The 19,621-nt window shown below is 44.2% G+C and overlaps 1 protein-coding gene across 4 annotated transcripts in view; it reads right to left on the bottom strand.

Annotated features, from left to right (window-relative positions):
- Positions 1-2,353: 2,353 nt before the first annotated feature.
- uggt2 (UDP-glucose glycoprotein glucosyltransferase 2) overlaps positions 2,354-19,621 on the bottom strand; it is a 51,755-nt gene continuing 34,487 nt past the window's right edge. Inside the window, exons 26-41 of one of the 4 annotated variants that reach the window (XM_041844214.1) lie at positions 19,205-19,307; positions 17,816-17,895; positions 16,227-16,416; positions 15,949-16,107; positions 15,630-15,715; positions 13,329-13,413; positions 10,857-10,939; positions 10,624-10,707; positions 8,248-8,352; positions 7,962-8,046; positions 7,170-7,352; positions 6,842-7,002; positions 5,389-5,503; positions 5,098-5,214; positions 3,977-4,160; positions 2,354-3,619 (exon numbers count right to left, since the gene is read on the bottom strand). In XM_041844214.1, the coding sequence (XP_041700148.1) occupies positions 3,597-3,619; positions 3,977-4,160; positions 5,098-5,214; positions 5,389-5,503; positions 6,842-7,002; positions 7,170-7,352; positions 7,962-8,046; positions 8,248-8,352; positions 10,624-10,707; positions 10,857-10,939; positions 13,329-13,413; positions 15,630-15,715; positions 15,949-16,107; positions 16,227-16,416; positions 17,816-17,895; positions 19,205-19,307 (1,843 nt within the window). In that variant the 3' untranslated portion in view covers positions 2,354-3,596. Of the gene's footprint in view, positions 3,620-3,976; positions 4,161-5,097; positions 5,215-5,388; positions 5,504-6,841; positions 7,003-7,169; positions 7,353-7,961; positions 8,047-8,247; positions 8,353-10,509; positions 10,534-10,623; positions 10,708-10,856; positions 10,940-13,328; positions 13,414-15,629; positions 15,716-15,948; positions 16,108-16,226; positions 16,417-17,815; positions 17,896-19,204; positions 19,308-19,621 lie in introns of all 4 variants that reach the window. The other 3 variants (XM_041844215.1, XM_041844216.1, XM_041844217.1) reach the window with 3 other exon arrangements.

Here is a 19,621-nt window from a genome sequence, read left to right as displayed (position 1 = left end):
CTACAAGCTTGGCACACCTGTATTTGGAGAGTTTATCCCATTCTTCTCTGCAGATTCTCTCAAGCTCTGTCAGGTTGGATGGGGAGCGTTGCTGCACAGCTATTTTCTGGTCTCTCCAGAGATGTTAGATCGGGTTCAAGTCCGGGCTCTGGCTGGGCCACTCAAGGACATTCAGAGACTTGTCCTGAAGCCACTCCTGCATTGTCTTGACTGTGTGCTTAGGGGTCGTTGTCCTGTTGGAAGGTGAACCTTCGCCCCCAGTCTGAGGTCCTGAGCGCTCTGGAGCAGGTTTTCATCAAGGATCTCTATATACTTTGCTCCGTTTATCTTTGCCTCGATCCTGTCTAGTCTCCCAGTCCTTGCCGCTGAAAAACATCCCCACAGCATGATGCTGCCACCACCATGCTTCACCGTAAAGATGGTGCCAGGTTTCCTCTAGAAGTGACGCTTGGCAATTCAAGCCAAAGAGTTCAATCTTTCATCAAACCAGAGAATCTTGTTTCTCATGGTCAGAGTCCTTTAGGTGCCTTTTGGCAAACTCTAAGTGGGCTGTCGTGCCTTTTACTGAGGAGTGGCTTCCGTCTGGCTACTCTACCATAAAGGCCTGATTGGTGGAGTGCAGTAGAGATGGTTGTCCTAATGGATGGTTGTTCTTCTGGAAGGTTCTCCAAGCTCCACAGAGGAGCTCTAGAGCTCTGTCAGAGTGACCATCGGGTTCTTGGTCACCTCCCTGAATAAGGCTCTTCTCCCCCGATTGCTCAGTTTGGCCGGGCGGGCAGCTCCAAACTTCTTCCATTTAAGAATGGAGGCCACTGTGTTCTTGGGGACCTTCAATGTTGCAGACATTTTTTGGTACCCTTCCCCAGATCTGTGCCTCGATACAATCCTGTCTCGGAGCTCTACGGACAATTCCTTCAACCTCATGGCTTGGTTTTTGCTCTGACATGCAACTGTGGGACCTTATATAGACAGGTGTGCCTTTCCAAATTACATTACATTTAAGTCATTTAGCAGACGCTCTTATCCAGAGCGACTTACAGTTAGTGAATACATATTATTATTTTTTACACTGGCCCCGTGGGAAACAAACCCACAACCCTGGCGTTGCAAACGCCATGCTCTATCAACTGAGCTACATCCCTGCCGGCCATTCCCTCCCCTACCCTGGACGACGCTGGGCCAATTGTGCGCCGCCCATGAGTCTCCCGGTCGCGGCCAGCTGCGACAGAGCCTGGATTCGAACCAGGATCTCTAGTGGCACAGTTAGCACTGCGATGCAGTGCCTTAGACCACTGCGCCACTCAGGAGACAAATCATGTCCAATCAATTGAATTTACCACAGGTGGACTCCAATCAAGTTGTAGAAACATCTCAAGGAGGATCAATGGCAACAGGATGCACCTGAGCTCAATTTCAAGTGTCCTAGCAAAAGGTCTGAATACTTATGTAAATAAAGTATTTATGTTAAAAATTTTACACATTTGCAAAAATGTCTAAACCTGTTTTCGCTTTGTCATTATGGGGTATTATGTGTAGATTGCTGAGGATTTTTATTTGTTTTATCCATTTTAGAATTAGAATAAGGCTGTAACTTAACAAAATGTGGAAAAATTCAAGGGGTCTGAATACTTTCTGAAGGCACTGTAGATGAACTGCTCAATATGCAAGTGCTGACTGTAAATTGAACAAAGTGCTTTTCAATAATCTCTCCTTTCTCCCGAAGTGTGCACTTCTTAAATTCTCCCCCCCCTGCAAGAATGGATACGCTGCTACCCTGGATGCGCCTAGGCCACCCCCTGGATGACAAAGAAGTGAGCAGGGTAAAACCAAAGATGATGGTATATAGTATACTGACTCAAAGGCAGGGAACATATCGACAACAATAGTACCGTTTTGAGTTACAAGGGATATGGTTGAGTCATGAATAGGTTACGTTGCCAAATAGCTGTCTGCCTAGACACAAGTCACTGTCTGAGCATTCGCAAACAGCGTCTGCCATATCACGGCATGTATAAACTACTAGACATTTGTCTCAAGAGTTGCAAAATACTCAATAACGTGTTTTTATTGAGGGGCGTAAAGAACACATTTGAATAGTGAATGTCCGACTCTAGCAACTTAGGCCTACAATCGTTTTTATGTAGGGGAAATGGCACGATACAGTTACACGTGATGTCGGGGCTCATCTCACAGTGACCTCAATAACCAAATATTCTGTTTGGGGAGTGCAGAGACTGCAAGAAAAATTTGAACGGATTGTGATAACCAGTAAAAAAAAAAAAAAAAAAGCCAGGGCACATCACACTCACACCTCCATCAATCACACTCTGACAATGGAAGTTCATATACATAATGAGGTTTTGGTAGCACAGACCGATTTTATTCCTCACACCTGAAATTGACAAAGACAAGAAACACCTTCATTTGACACACAGTGAGGTGAAAAGCTGAGCTTTTTAAGAGCAAGCTCCCTGCTATTGGCTGTTAAGACAAGACAGTGACAGGTATAAAATGTGTTTTGATAATGCATCAACACCTATTTCATTCCTGAGAAGATTTGCTGTACATTTCAAGTTATTGAAAAATGCAGTCTAAAATGTAACATACTTTAACCAACAAACACAAGGTATGTAAACATTGATAACTTAATAATTTTAGATTGTACCGTACTGTGATGTACGTATATTTGCAAATGGATAGTGAAATGCTGAGATCCATGTCCTACTCCCAGTGATTACAATAAAGGTTCTCTATCTGGCAACAAAGCATTTGTAGTAATGCATCACTTGGCAGAGATTTGAAATGGTTGGTGAAGCAATCATTCAGACAGACAGCATTGTGGGCCTCGGACCACAGTGTGTGTAGTGTAAGCTACAACCCCTATACAGCAGAGTACATTAATGCACAGATATGAGCCATGTGAGCCCTCATTGCAATTGTTTGCCAGTAGTACAATAAATCAATTATCAAAATGTTGTAACATTGTCTCCAAGCGCTGATTCTACAACTTTGGTTGGGGCATTTAAGTCAATGGCAATATCGCACCAATCAATAACAGACGAACCAAAAGGCCCATTAGCAGCCTACATTACCAGGCAATTTAGATGTAGCTTGGTGCGCAATAATGCTAAGAATGATCTCATGAAAATTCAAATGTAAGCTGATCTTAAAGTCAGCTTATGAATGTGCCGCATTCATTTGATTCTTTGCATACAGGATCAGAGCAATCATTTCAAATGCCTTTTACAGACTGTAAATGACTTACACCAATCTTGACTTCCTCTTAACCCTTTATACTTCTTTACATAAGAGAAGACCATGAAGCAAACTACTGTCCATAAAGTTGATATTAAACCACAAGAAAGGGTTACATTAAATGATTTCCTTCATAAGACACATACTCTGGATAGAAAACTTGTACGAAATCTTTAAAAAAGATTTTCTCTTGTCCCTCTGTCTTTTCCAATGGAAGGCATAATACTTCTTGGCTAAGTAAAGTACGTTTGTGGGAAATGTACATCATCTTTGTAGTCTTCAAGCTTCACAGGAGAATTAGGTGCAAATATGCCTCTCCTCTTCAGCAGTGTGGGCAGGCGCTAGAGTTCATCACGTTCGCTTCCTGGAAGGTAAACAAGGGTGAGAAATGACTGCTGTTATCTGGTACCGTTTAGACCTGTCAGGACATTGGGTTGTATTTGGGGTAACTGTAAATAAGTTGACAAAAACGAAATAAAAAAGGTAAAATAAAGGGGGAAAATACATTGATACACACACCCCACTGGGCACACATTGGTTGAATCAACATTGTTTCCACGTCATTTCAATGAAATTACATTGAACCAATGTGGAATAGACGTTGAATTGACATCTGTGCCCAGTGGGATATAGATTGATATGTTCAGAGACTTCTCTACCGTATGGAAGCAGCTAAAACGGGAATGGAAACTGAGTGAGTGTTCTGTCTCTGTATGCTAACCTGTCTTCTCTGGAGAGGAGGAGGGTGCAGTCGTCGGGCTCTGCATCTGCGTTGCTCGGTCATTGTCTTTCTGCTCCTGGACGTCTCGCAGTAACTGTTTGATCTTGTTGTCGTACTCCACCCACTCAGGCACGATCCTCACGGCCGCCGACAGCTTGGGCTCCTTGGTCTTGGGGTTATTGCACTGCAGATAACGCAGACAGACACATCAGTCATGACTTCTTCCACCAGAACAGTGGACTTCCTCACAACACAACAACCCCTCCCGGTGTCTGCGGCTACCATTTCAAGCTGATCCGATTTTCTTCTCCATTAAAAGAGACAGTATCTCATGTATCGCTGGTGTCCCAGGGTCAGAAAAGAGTATGCAGTCATTGTGAGCCTGTCAGATATTCCCACAGCCAATTCTTCACTCTATCGTCATAATTAGTTTAGGAGATGGGGGAAATAACACCAATTTCCCATATTTTCTACTGTCATCACAAAAACTTAGAGCCGATAAATGCCAAACACATTAGCATTACTGGATGGATGATAGAAGTTATGGAGCCTAAAAGGATATGCAATAACACTGAGAGTCAACATCATGGACTCTACATAGGATCCATACTCAAAAGATTGGCACTTAGTATGAACTACTCTTCCTCAATAAAAATTAATATGGGAGGCTGTCAGCACTTTTACAAGCTCTTGCGGAATAGACTAAGAAATGGTGGCCTTCCCTTTGCGCAAGTGGACTCACAGCTATGCTGAAGTTGCTACAACTGTCAGGGTGTAACTGATAAAGCCACACTAGGACGGTCAACTGCTACTGTATAAACATTTACTTTACTCTATCAACTCTATTGAATCCCCAACTAAACTAAAATAACAGTTTTTTTGGAGCTCACTGCAGTGGAGGTGAACGTATAAATTACACTTCTATTCTTGACTGTGTTAGCTGCTAAATATCAGCTAGGATTATTCTTGCTTCCTGCAGAGGTAGACAATGGAGAATTCTATATATGCTGCTGTTAAGGGGGTGTGTTGTAGAGACATTTCCATCAGTAAGAGTATGTCTGGCATAGTAATGAGATGCCCTTCCTCAGTCAGTCAGTCAGATAGATAGAAAATAGACCCACCAGGTCAATGGTCTTGGCGGTGGTCTTGGATGCGTTGTCACACCAAGTCTCACACCAAAGCCACTCCTGGGGCAGGGACTTGATGGCCACCTGGTGGATCATGTTGTTGGGCAGGTCCTAGCAGAATGAAATCAAACATTTACTCTACATTTCAATTAATAGTAATTAGACATTTACTGACAGAATTTTCAAAAGGTAAGCAGAAACAGATCCTCTGCTACGGGCATGTCATTGTAATTCAGTAGTTGTCCAGCCATTGAGACGGAGAGAAGTGTGTGATGTCCCTCTCACCTGGTCCAGGTTGGACAGACTGTTGGGGTCCTGGCTCAGGGCTTGGTACTGGCCACGTAGTCGGTCTCCTGCTGCTATCTTCCGGAACTTCTTCAGATCCACTACATACAGAGCACTGGACAGAGAGAGAAAGAGAGAGAGGAGACGGTTATGAAACAGTCAAAATGCTTTGAAATGAATAACCCACCTAGAGGGAAATACTGCTATCATAAACCGAAGCTAAATGTCCCAGTCATCCACATTTATAAGCGTATGTAGTGTATCATGTTAACATACACAAAGGTGCCACGTACTTAATGTGCCATGACTCCCATCACAGATCATGATAGTCTGACTAAATTAAATCTGATTCATACAGGATAATTTACCGGCATTTCAGTGAGCTCTGTGGTTTGGTTCATTTCACACCCTGTCTACCCTGCTTGGCTGTGGTTGGCCCCATGCAGCTGTGCAGCCTGCTGGAATCCAATAAAATGTTCCTGATTTGCTGGCGGCCTTTGTTCCAGCTAGCTAGCCTCCCAGGCAATGGACTCCTGCTCTGGCCCTGGCCCAGTGGATAGAGCGCCTCGCTGGGGAGATTAATATGTTCAGCAGGGCTGGCTGGCTGAATTAAGCCGCTTCAAACAGGCCAGCAGCACCCCCACACTCCCAACAAGGAACCAGTGCACTAGTCCCTTTCCTTTTTTACCATGCCTAGTTATTCATGTATAGCAATGCGGACACAGGGCTGTAAATATTGAGGCTGAAGTAAAGATATTTTCTCACTTCTGGAAGTAACTGTCTGTTCAATGTGGTGTTCCACATACATATCGTATGGCTTTCATGGTTCAGTCTCACAGAGTGCAAGGAATGAAACAACATGTCAATGAAGACCAACCCCAAGCAGAGAATAGAGGTGCGATACTGTAGTTGTGATACAAATATTCTCGTCTGTGTGAGAGAGAAAAAGGAATGTTTTATCAGAGAAGGTAATTTATCTATGCAGAGGATAGGATCCTGCTGCATCTTCCACACCCACAGTCCCCTCTGAGAACCATGTTATGCCTCGTTGTGAAGGACAGGAAATAATCCATGAATGTTTCTGTATAAACCGCCAATAGTCGACTCAAAGGAGTCACTGTCAAATACTGAACGTTACTGTTCTAATGTATGCATTTATTCTGCTGAATACATTGAGGGAACACATTTTCCTTGAATTGTATTTTCCTTCATCTCTTCGGCGAATAACTTATGTGAAATATCAATACAATGACAGTGCATCGGCCTTAAAAAGGGAAAAAAGAGGAGGATACCATAACTGTCAAGCTTGTATGCATTAGCAAAGAATATGTGCTTACTATGCAATAGTAACATTGCAAAAATGCACTTCCAGTGGCTGCTGGACATTAATAGCATACACAATAGTGCTTCAAATCAAAACGTCAAACTGTGTAGGAATTGTAGCGGTGTTTACCTAATGTGGTATCTCCTGTTCCCCAGATGTGAGGCCCAGTAGCCAGTCTTCCAGAAGCGGTAGCCCTCCATCTCCTTCCGACTGTCACAGAAGGGAGTGTACCCATAGGGGGCGCCCTCTAGGTTCAAATCCCTCAGCTCCTTCAGATCGGCCCTGACTATCTGTGAGGACCGGGAACAACAGTAAATCAGCACCAATGACAGCCCTAAAACCGGTCGGTTGACATGCACAAATCCTGCAGGTCCACTTCTAGGTGATATATAATTTTTTATTATGGGTATCCATTTGATTTTGTAACAGCGGTATCTTGTTTTCACTAGACAGTTACCTGGTCAGCGTCCACAAATATGATTTTGTCCACAGCCAGGGGGAAGAGGACATCCAGGAAGAGGATCTTGTAACCCCAGATGATCCTCTGTTTCTCAGTCTGCTGGTGGAGCCAGCGGGGCCATTTGTATTGGACCAGCTCATACTGGAAACCATAGGCCTCAGCCATGTAAGGTATGGACTCCTAAACACACAACCTCATATAATGAGAGAAAAAATAGATAGTTCCTAGCAGAAAAATAATGATTTTTCTTCTTTAGGTTAATGAGAAAATGTACAATATGTTCTGACATTTGGTCTCAGAAAACAATTATTGTGAGGAATTGACTAAAATCCTCCTCAAAAACAAGCTGGAATTGTTCGAAATAGGTTACACTTGATCATTGTAAATATATAGACACTGTGCACTTGGTAATGCACATTTCACAGATCAAGCAAAGCGCCCTTGACGCATAAAATAGTTTGAATCTTTCATAAATAGTGAAACATTCCAAATGCAGAACATTTATAGAATTTTATAACACTCCCCATTTCCTGTGGCTCGTTTGACTATTTTAGATATATATGATGTAGCTTAGTAGGCGTTCATGTATATGGACTCATCTCTATAGGAAGAGGAACAGATGGATAAAAAGAGGACAATCACAAAGGAGAAGGCATCCCACAGTTCCTTTCATCCCTCAACACAAACAAATATATTTCTCCCAGGGGTCGCACTGCAGCGAGGAGAAAGTTATCACGACAAGACAGGAAGGCAGAAAGTTTGTGTGGAGTCAAGCCGTGAGGCGGTTACCTTGAAGGACGGTGAGAGGTAATTCTTGAGGAACCAAAACTTCACAGGGGTTTTGGTGTGCTGGAGTACGGACAGCATCATTATTCTGGAACAGGAGGAGAGAGAGGGAGAGAAAGAAAGAGAATGAGAGGGAGGGAGGGAGAGAAGGAGTAAGTCTCAGAGGATGAGGGCTAAGAAAAGGCAAGAGGCGCGTGGGGCCTCCAGACCAGCAGTGTACGTCTCTGTGTGTGTGTGTGTGTGTGTGTGTGTGTGTGTGTGTGTGTGTGTGTGTGTGTGGGCGTCTCACCTCAGGAAGCGCTCGTACAGATGGCCCGAGGCCACAGAGAAGATGTTGAGCACATCCTCCCTGTTCTTCTCTCTGTCCTCTGAACTAGACCCACCACCTGCGATGCTACAAAGGACCATGCACGTTACATAAGCTTGATTGAAGTAGCCTGCTCAGTAACCTCCTCAGACAAACACCACTACCTCACAATCTAGCCAGCATGCCTCGGCTACAGCCTGAAGGAACCATACTGCACTATTTCAGTAACAGAGATGATTCTCCAAACATAAATCACTTATAATTTACACTTGAGTAGCGTTTGCTGAGCGACAGAATTGCAAAGATCGTGGCACCACTCTGGTAGACCTAGATCAGTTGTTAGTGTCTTTTACAGCAGAAAGTGCCACTGCTCTCCTGCTGGCTCTCCTCCAGAGTAATCAACTGATTACAGCAGAGACACAATAAAGGCAGATGTAACTTTTATGGGGCCCATTCTGTTTTCCTCCACAAATATCAAATAAAGAACAGATAATTAAATAGTCTCTCACAACACCTCCAGAGCACTAGCTCCTCTCTATTCCCACTCGGCTTGCTAATGGCAGATGGTTTTGGACTCAGTCATGAGATTGGTGAACCCTCTGGGATAGTCAGGTGTATTGACTGAATGGATCTATTCTGGACATGGCATGTGAACAGAGTATTTGAGAAGCGTGAAAGCCCCAGAAGCTGCTATGGAGAGAAAGGCAGCTGGAAGTGCTGTATCCAGGTTCTATTCAATATCCAATCCAAATCTAGCCTAAACTGATCTGATAGCGTGTAGTATAAAATAAATAATAATTAACATGTAAAAACATTAGCACTGTAAAAACTGACTGTTAAAAAAGATGCCATGAACTAAGATAAAAGGTAGGAGTCCAGGCAGGTGTTTATCAAACCAGGCACTGTCCAAACTCATAAGATCATGCAGGGCACATTTGGAGGAAACCAATCAGGGCTTGTGCTTGGGGCAGTGATGTCTGCAGTCAAACTGTGTGTCCTTCTCTGTAACAGACTGCTGATGAGGGGAGTGTGTCTCTCCTCCCACACTCAATCAGCAGAGCAAAGCAAGGCCCAGAGGCTCCAGCGCATAGAATTGAAGAGGGAAAGAAAGTCTGCATCTCTCTGCCCTCGCACACACAATACTGTAGCAAACCGTCTATGTTCTCTCCCTGTCTGTCCAACTTGTCTGTATCTGTCAAATCTCTCTCTCTCTCTCTCTCTCTCTCTCTCTCTCTCTCTCTCTCTCTCTCTCTCTCTCTCTCTCTCTCTCTCTCTCTCTCTCTCTCTCTCTCTCTCTCTCTCTCTCTCTCTCTCTCTCTCTCTCTCTCTCTCTCTCTCTCTCTCTCTCTCTCTCTCTCTCTCTCTCTCTCTCTCTCTCTCTCTCTCTCTCTCTCTCTCTCTCTCTCTCTCTCTCTCTCTCTCTCTCTCTCTCTCTCTCTCTCTCTCTCTCTCTCTCTCTCTCTCTCTCTCTCTCTCTCTCTCTCTCTCTCTCTCTCTGAATTCTTTGCTTCAGTCCTCTATTCATGTCATACAAGGCTAAAGCCTTCCTCTCTTCCATTCTCATACAAGAGCCAGCCTCACAGTGTTACTGTAAGCCCCACCAATGCACTGGTACAGTGAGCTGGTTGCTGGGCCGTCACCACTGTGGTCCGGAGGATGCCTTGTGCTTGGCCTTGCTAAGCCTGTCATTATGAAGGGCTGGAGGGGGCGAGGGCTGAGGGGCGAGAGGCGGCCTCCATTGTGAGGGCCAGATAATGCCATCTACAGCTCTCTGCTCCAGCGGGACCCCAGATAAGCAGCTTTAGGTCTTCAGCTTTTCAGGTGAGGGCTGGTTTGGACGACATGCACCAGATAATCCAGACCTCTGGAATGACCCAACCCTCAGAGTACTGTCCACCCATCCACAGCCTGAGTACAATCACAGATGAACTCCAGAGCTGGATTGTAACTCTCCGCATTTCAGTTCCTACTACAGCCACAACAACGTCAGTTTACTGTGTGGGCAGTTCTAGCAGTATTTCTCTACGTCAAAGCATATTATTTTCATGAGAAAATATAATGTTCAATAAAATAAGGGTTTATACCAGTGACTTCAATGTGACAGTAAGAAAATAACCAGTGTAAAAATAAAATAAAAAGCATAATTATCATTAGGAACTGAGCCTGGGAAGCAACCAAGACTCTTCTATGTTAATCAATATGGTAAACAGACAGGTTAAGTAGTTGCAGCAACACACGTCCTACCTTTTCTCAAAAGTGCTCCACACACTTCACACAGCAAGCATTAGGTGAGGAGACAGATCACACAATTAGGGTGTGTCAGTGGAAACACAACACGCTACACACATACACACATACCTAGGTCTACAGTAGCACATTTTTTTTGCAATAGATTTTACAGAGTAATATCTCAGTCTGGCTCCGAGGGCACCATCTCTCCTGCTGAAACCGCAGCATTATTAGTGACCATAGATAGTGGATCAACTCGCCCACAAATCAATGCTCTTACCACCATTCTATTAATGTAACTTGATCAAATTAAGTCTATGTAAAATATAGCTACTGTATGTGAGAATGCGCCACACTCTTACCTAGCAATGGAATCCCATATTCCCTTATTCTCTGTGGCTTCACTTAGGAGGTCCTCGCTGATTTTGTCAGTCTTTTTCTGAACCTACAGTGGGGAATTAGATAGAGGCACACAGTTTTTTTTTCTTAATTTCTCTCTAAAGCTTGGAAGTACACTTGAATCCATGCAATATCCTTAGATTAGGAGATGACACATTACACTACGAAAAATGGGTGAATATCTCCAAACTACATTGTCTTGGAGTGTGCTTGTGTTAGAGCTACACTACATTACCTAAAGTATGTGGACACCTGCTCGTCGAACATCTCATTCCAAAATTATGGCCATTAATATGGAGTTGGTCCCCCCTTTGCTACTATAATAGACTCCACTCTTCTGGGAAGGCTTTCCACTAGATGTTGGAACATTGCTGCAGGGACTTGCTTCCATTCAGCTACAAGAGCGTCAGTGAGGTCGGGCACTGATGTTTGGCGATTACGCCTGGCTCGCAGTCGGCGTTCCAATTCATCCCATACGTGTTCCCTAAACTATTGCCACAAAGTTGGAAGCACAGAATCGTCTAGAATGTCATTGTAAGCTGTAGCGTTAAGATTAAGGGGCCTAGCCCGAACCATGAAAAACAGCCCCAGACCATTATTCCTCTTTCACCAAACTTTACAGTTGGCGCTATGCATTGGGTCAGGTAGCGTATTCCTGGCATCCACCAAACCCAGATTTGTCCGTCGGACTGCCAGATGGTGAAGCGTGATTCATCACTCCAGAGAATGCGTTTCCACTGCTCCCGAGTCCAATAGCGGCGAGCTTTACACCACTCCAGCCGACACTTGGCATTGCGCATGGTGATCCTAGGCTTGTGTGCGGCTGCTCGGCCATGGAAAACCATTTTCATGAAGCTCCCGACAAACAGTTATTGTGCTGACATTGCTTCCAGAGGCAGTTTGGAACTCGGTAGTGAGTGTTGCAACCGAGGACAGACGATTTTTACGCGCTACGCGCTTCAGCACTCGGCGGTCCCGTTCTATGAGCTTGTGTGGCCTACCACGTCGCGGCTGAGCCGTTGTTGCTCCTAGACGTTTCCACTTCACAATAACAGCACTTACAGTTGACCGGGGCAGCTCTAGCAGGGCAGAAATTTGACCAACTGACTTGTTTTTTTGTTTGTTTTTTTGGGGGGGTAGATCAGCTTAATATTGCAGATAGATTGTAACTTCCATCAATGTAATTGTCTGCATCACTTCCAATCCCCCATGTTTATATATATATATATATATATATACATACACACACACATATATACACACATACATATACATATATATACATATACACATACACACATACATACATACATACATACATACATATCCTTAAAATATATATATATATATATATATATATATATATATATATATATATATATATATATTCCCCTTTATTACTTTACAACCACGCCACCCTTTCCCCACTTGGAGTAAACTAGTGAACAACAACGCCTAGGCCTCTACTTCCAGCCCATACCCACTATCTACATTTTATGGACACAGTCAATTTTACAATAATTACATTTTGTTTGTTCTTTCTCCTGAACTTCTTCTACTCTCAACCTCTCCGATCATTTTCATGATGTCCATCCGGTTTGCTTCTATATGCCATATCTTTCTAACTGTGCTCCTTCACAAAAGCTCCCAACCTACAACCCATACACTTATTATGGACACAGCGTGCCTACATTATTAGTTATCTTGTTATTGTTTGTTGTTAGTTGTTATTAGTCCCATCCTTCAATTCCATTCAACACCTCCCATCTATCTTTTAACACCATCCATATAGGATTTATATTTGCCATATATATTTCAACTGTACTGTGATGTCTTACAAAAGTTCTGAACCTTTCTATTCTCATTGTTTCTACAGATTGTGAATTGAAAATAAACATTTTTGCTAATAGTATTATTATGTTATTGATCGATTGACTATGACTTTTCAGATCACCCAGTAGTGCTATCTGCAGGGTTAGCTCCAGGTAAATATTGCAATCCTTTAGCCATTCCTGGACCTGTGTCCAAAAACAAGCTACAAATGAACAGTACCAAAACAAATGATCTAATGATTCTGTCTCTTCGCAGCAAAATCTGCAGAGCTGGGAAGATTGTATCCCCCATATAAATAACATTGGTAGCAAGAATTGTATATAATAATTTAAATTGAAGGATTCTAAGTTTTGAATCCGGTTTGTTTTGCGTATCAGTCCAACTGACTTGTTGGAAAGGTGGCATCCTATGACGGTGCCACGTTGAAAGTCTTCAGTAAGGCCATTCGACTGCCAATGTTTGTCTATGGAGATTGCATGGCGGTGTGCTTGATTTTATACACCTGTCAACAACAGGTGTGGCTGAAATAGCCAAATCCACTAATTTGAAGGGGTGTCCACATACTTTTGTACATATAGTGTATGTGGTTAGAGAATACATACCCTGACTTTGATGATCTTGCTATGGAAGCTGTTCAGCACAACTTTAACATCACCAGAATCAGCAGGAGAATCAGTCCCATCATGCCTGTAAGAGAGCCAACAATTAGGGGGAAATAGTTAGAACATGGACATAGTATTCTCTGAACAGCATCTCCCATTTGCCTCTTCCCTGTGAAAGTAACCAACTCTTCCACTTTACTTTCAGATCACCATGACCATTTAAGATGTATATAGCAATATATATTATATTATATAGCTATATAAAATTATATTTGAGTTTGTGGATAAATTTACATCTGCCAGATGCCTTTTATGACGTTTTTGCCCTGAAGACCATTCAAAAAGTCTAGAAAAGTTGAAAAAACTAAAAGGCTGCTTCCTGGAAAACGACGCGTCACTTGCATAGCGTATTCAGTTCAATATATTGTAGTATCCACATACACGTAGGCCACCAGCTAACATGTGTCATTAACTGTGAAGAAGCCCACAGAACGAGTGTCCCACTCCCAGCCAAACCCATCAATCCAGAGGGAGGGGGAAAAAAACACAAGGACAACAACAAAGGTTATGCTCAGGAAGAAAACACGGTGAGAGAAAAGCACTGGGGACCACCGACAAGGCATTCAGACAGACAACAGAATAATGCATGCAAACAGGCCTTTCTGGGAACTACGCCAAGGTCTTGCTCTGATCATATTAATTCCCCCTGCTCGTCATTCAGCATCCCTTTTATTCCATTTGATCCGTCGTTACTTTCCAACCGTGCTTTCTGTTTTATCTATTGACACATTCTTTATGAGGAAACCACTGTAGTTTCAATTGTGTGGCCACTGGACTTAGGCTGTAATTGTTTTAAGATGACCCAGTGCTCTATTCTTAACCCTTGTCCAGTGGAGAGTGTGTCTCTGTGGAGTAAGTAACATTAGACACCCAAGGTCCGAGGGTTAGAACACCACTGAACAACCTACAGCCAGAGATGAGCAATAGGCTATCATGGCTCAGCAAACCATCATGACTTCAGTGCTTACTAAAGGCAGAGAATTAACCGTATCACTATGATAAATGTCCGCCCTCATTGGGCACAAAGTGCATTTTCCCCCGTTGGAAAGTGCTGTTTGGTTTGGACTGGTCCACTGTCGCCTCTGCCTCAGCCGAGGCCATTAGGGGCTGTGGTGGGAAAAGCACAAGAGATCAATTTGTATCCGGGGAGAGCTGGGCGTCTCATTCATCGCTGTCAGGGGCAGTACGCTACAGGAGAGAGCACGGCGTTGGGACATGCAGTGAACAGACACTCCCACTCTGCTCCGATCGGCCCCCCTAACCAGAGCAGAGAGCCATTAACAGCAAGAATAATGGCGCTGCCAAGGTGAAAAATGACAACACCTTTTAGCTTAACCTGGAGGAGTGGGGAATAACTATTGTTGTCTGATATGATTGTGGTGGAATCCAGGGCTGGAGGTGTCCTAAACCTTTCCTGTGTGGAGATGAATGGGCGGGTAATAGCTGGGAGACCCAATGTACTGTATGGATCCATGGACGGAATCACGGAATTGTCCATTCATATTCTCTAGGATTTCCATGCACAGTACTGCAAGTGGTGTCATGAGTGATATATTTATGACGGTTTTAATAAGATTAATTTGTTCATTAGTTTTATGTGTTTTTAAAAGATCGGATAGATAAATGCATGGAATTTCAAAAAGGCTTGACCAAGCCGCAACCCTAGAGAGGAATGTCTAAAATCGACTACAGTTAATGTACATCATGGGATATAAAAAAAAACATCAACGTGCCCTGTATAAGCAGCAATCCACACCCACGCCCTTCCTAGCAGCCAGGAAGATATTGTGCTGCTGATTTTCCTGGGTTTAGAGCAGGTGACCGGCTGAATCATCCCTCCACTCGGTCTTCCCTCTAATAGCATCCCTCCCTCCATCCCTCCTCCCACCAGTCTCTGTCTCCGAGGCCATACACACACAGCACAACTCCCTGCACTCATCAAAACCTTGAGCTGCAACAAAGTCAGCAGCTCCCTGCGTTACCATAGCGATGTGCTTGATACCTCCAGCGAGCGGTTACTGAGGTAAAAAAACTGATGTTGTACAGATGGAGACAGTTAATTACCAGCAGGTTCTGCATGCGTTCACACATATTACTAACTTATATCTGGAATGCAGTGAAATCATATCATGATATGATGAGAGAAAACTGATGGCAGACTGGGAGATTCAAAGGAAAATTAATGCTCAATCATTAGGAAAATCAACTAAAATATTGACTCTGTAGACTGACTATACTCACGCTAGAATTTGATAGATATCCTCCGACCTCCCCTCCCGTAGCTTCAAGATCCAGGCTCCAGGATTGGCTTTCAACTGGAAGTATCCCTATTGACAACATCGGTTAAGATAACTCAAAGAATTATCTGAGATCCATTTATTTATATATTTTCATTCCTTGAGTCCATTATCAGAAGCATAGCTGTACACAGTTCTGCAAACTGTCTCCATATGAGCACCAAACCCTCCATAACAATGCCATTCAAATTCCTATTTGAGCCATAATGAAACTTGGAGCCAAGATGGCGCCCATTCAACTACTACATTTGAGTGGTTCTCACCAGGTTGGCCATGACGATGGTGTCCTGCATGAGGGGGTCCTGGCTCATGCCCAGGGTGAACTGCAGGCCGCGGGGGGGCTGGCCCGTAGACAGGTCAAAGCAGTGGCCCTCCAGCAGCAGGTGCTCCAGCTCGTACTCTGCAGTCACTACACCTTTCATCTGAACAGAGGTTAAAAGGTCAGAGGGGAAATGAAGAATACCATCTGGGGGAGGGTTAAGGAGGAGAATCACGTCTCTTCCCTTGGTTTGGTCTGATACCCATTAGCCTAGCTCAGTACCTCCTGTAGATGGATGTTGTCCAGATCATAGGGGCTCCTGACTGCCTCCACCATCCAGCTCTCTGGGGTGATCATGTTCAGGGTGAGGAGGGGCGACTCAGGGAGTTCCAAGAAGTGAGCCATTGGTCCTGCAGACACTGTTTCATTGGCCAGGAAAGACACATCCGACTCCAACACAAAACGGTAGAAGCTAAAGAGAGAAGAGTTCAGTGAGGAGTGACAGAAGTCGATAGGTTCTCACCTAAAACTGTGAATGTTAACAATTATCAAGATTAGGTCATTTGAGACAGATGCATCGCAACTGAGTAGCTTCTGTTAGCTATAGACATACACGTTGTATATTATTTAACTTTCTCGGGAAGGGAGTCGTTCTATTGTGAGCGCTGAGGATACAGTGTCTTAAAGGGAGGTATCTGAAACCGTATCGGCCAATAATAGGAACGTATGCCCCAGATATAGAGTATATTCTACTTCTATGGTATTAGTCAGCCAGAGTTTCCACATAGGTTATTGTCTGCTAATCTTTATGCTAATTGCTTTTTCTTCAATCTGCCCTCTGACACAGTGAAGTCGTAATGAGTAAAGATAAAGCGGCAGACGATCAATATTACTAACACCTTCTCTCTGTATTTAAAACTGACAACCGATCCCAGAGGCTAAAGGATCCTCACATTTCCTCCCGAGAAGATTTTTCAAAAGTTAATTTCAGTCGCAGCAGCTTGTCTTGCTGCTGGGGAGAGTTAGAGAGAGGAGCGCTTTGACTCCAGGGTGGAAGAGAGCGAGAGCTGGTGCATATAAAGTTAGGAGGAGAGGGGACAGAGGATTAAATTACTGAGCCATAACCAAGTCTCCAGAGGAAACTCTCTTTCTCTCGCTCTATCTTTATTGGATTGGTCCAAATTTGGAAGAGTGAACCAATTCTAGACAGAGAGAAAAGTCAGAAAGAGCTGAAGACGGCAGCCAACTGAACTGATATCCTCCTCGCCATCCCCCTCAAGCCATGAAAGTCTTGGAAGACATTACAATGTGCTCACAATGGCAGCGGATGAGATGCACCTGTGCTCGCCAGTAGCAAAGTATCCCAAATAGTGAGCAATAGAGTTAGCAGCCCTCAGTCACTGCTGGGGTGCGGTAGTTGGAAGGAGTCTTGTGCTCTAAACTGGCTTATTATTCATTTTCCCATATTCTCCTAAACCCACAAATTAAGTTAACATTTACACACTGATACCATCAAATATCATTAATGTTAAGAAAGAAACTCCACTCAATTGCACCTATGCGATCAAGAGATTGAGTCTACCTTAAAACCTCCACACCTCTATGCACTACCATATATGTTCTAAACTATTTGTCTTGAGAAGCAGGGGAGGCCCAGAGCAATAAGGTGGTGTTATTAAACAGATAGCATCTGTGGGGTAGTCTCAGAGAGGTCCTGGGTGGTCACACACACACACACACACACACACACACACACACACACACACACACACACACACACACACACACACACACACACACACACACACACACACACACACACTACAGTACTTGGGCAGGAAGTTTAATTAGGAGCAGAGGAGGAGGCTTACCTCTTGAGGGGCATATCGGACAGCTTGGCCCGGCAGTTCATAAACACCTGCAGTTTCACATTGACCACTTGACTGAGCACCTGCAAGAGGGGAGTGGGAGGCAGAACCCAGTTAGCGTACACAGCAAAATAAACCACTCAGCAGACGGGGTAAACCTACACGCTCCAAGTTCTACAGACAAGCTCAAAGTCTGCTGTCCATCTTTACTCAGCTACTGTATCCCGCTGTGAAAATCTGTTTGAACTGGCTAACACAAGACATAGTTTCTCCTTAATAAACACAGTGATTAGTGCTCAGGTTGACAGGAAGATTCAAACAGAGGTGAGGGCATAAGAACAGCGTGTCCGACTGTGTACAGCTGGTTCTCTCCCGTGTGTCCCAGCCGTGCCTGGCTGCCTGCAGCTGATTGAGTGGCAGGGTGATCACCGCCGCATCCCAGCACACTGCAACATACTCTCCTGGCCAACGCGACACACTCCACATCACACCAGAAGTGGCTGGCTGCTCGGGAAGTGATAGCAAGGTGACTCATAGAATTCACCTCAGTCATATAACAGGCAGGCAGGCAGCTAATGTACAGAGTGCAGCCAGTGGGTTTGTGTCAGTGAATCATCATCATCAGACTGAATAAGCAGGCAGCTCCAAATAGCACTGTCCTTTCCTTTTCCCTGAGGAACTCAGAGCTGTACATTTCACACTGTGCAGCAAAAATAACTGGCAAATATCTGTCAAGTTGGGTAATTAGCATGGAATAGCCCTTGCAGAGCAATAGAGTTATTTACATTTACATTTTAGTCATTTAGCAGACGCTCTTATCCAGAGCGACTTACAGTTAGTGAATACATATTTTTTTTATACTGGCCCCCCGTGGGAATCGAACCCACAACCCTGGCGTTGCAAACACCATGCTCTATCAACTGAGCTACATCCCTGCCGGCCATTCCCTCCCCTACCCTGGACCAATTGTGCGCCGCCCATGAGTCTCCCGGTCGCGGCCGGCTGCGACAGAGCCTGGATTCGAACCAGGATCTCTAGTGGCACAGTTAGCACTGCGATGCAGTGCCTTAGACCACTGCGCCACTCAGGAGTTATCTCTGAATCTATTTACAAACATGTCCATTTAGGGAAAGTCACATTTAATGAATGATGAAATTGTAAAGAAGCATTGAAAATGTACCTTTCAGCCTATATAAAAGAGAGAATGAAAATAATGAAAAGTAATAACATCAGTTATGGGTTTGAAAACATTCAGCCTGCACTTTCACACTTGCCCTTGTCGGAGCTTGTCAATATCTCTGCAGCCTTCCTGCAAATGAAACCGAATGTTGAATGTCCTTGACGTAGTCACAATGAAATAGAGGTGATAGTGAAAAGGGAAGCGCTGCTTACAATCAACAGCGGTGACATCTTCTGGGCGTCCCGGGTCACAGGGTCCACGATGGCCACCACGTCGTAGAACACCTGGTCTTCCCGAGGGGCGAGATGGAGCACGCTAGGGAGGAGGAAGAAAAGGTAGTGTCAACACTCAGCAACACGTTGGCAACGTGGCTCTACTTCCACAACACTCAGCAACACGTTGGCAACGTGGCTCTACTTCCACAACACTCAGCAACACGTTGGCAACGTGGCTCTACTTCCACAACACTCAGCAACACGTTGGCAACGTGGCTCTACTTCCACAACACTCAGCAACACGTTGGCAACGTGGCTCTACTTCCACAACACTCAGCAACACGTTGGCAACGTGGCTCTACTTCCACAACACTCAGCAACACGTTGGCAACGTGGCTCTACTTCCACAACACT

This window comes from Coregonus clupeaformis, chromosome 23 (genome assembly GCF_020615455.1).
Source record: "Coregonus clupeaformis isolate EN_2021a chromosome 23, ASM2061545v1, whole genome shotgun sequence".
Lineage (NCBI taxonomy): Eukaryota > Metazoa > Chordata > Actinopteri > Salmoniformes > Salmonidae > Coregonus > Coregonus clupeaformis.
Note: the sequence above shows the minus strand (reverse complement) of the source record. Positions and strands in the feature narration are given on the sequence as shown.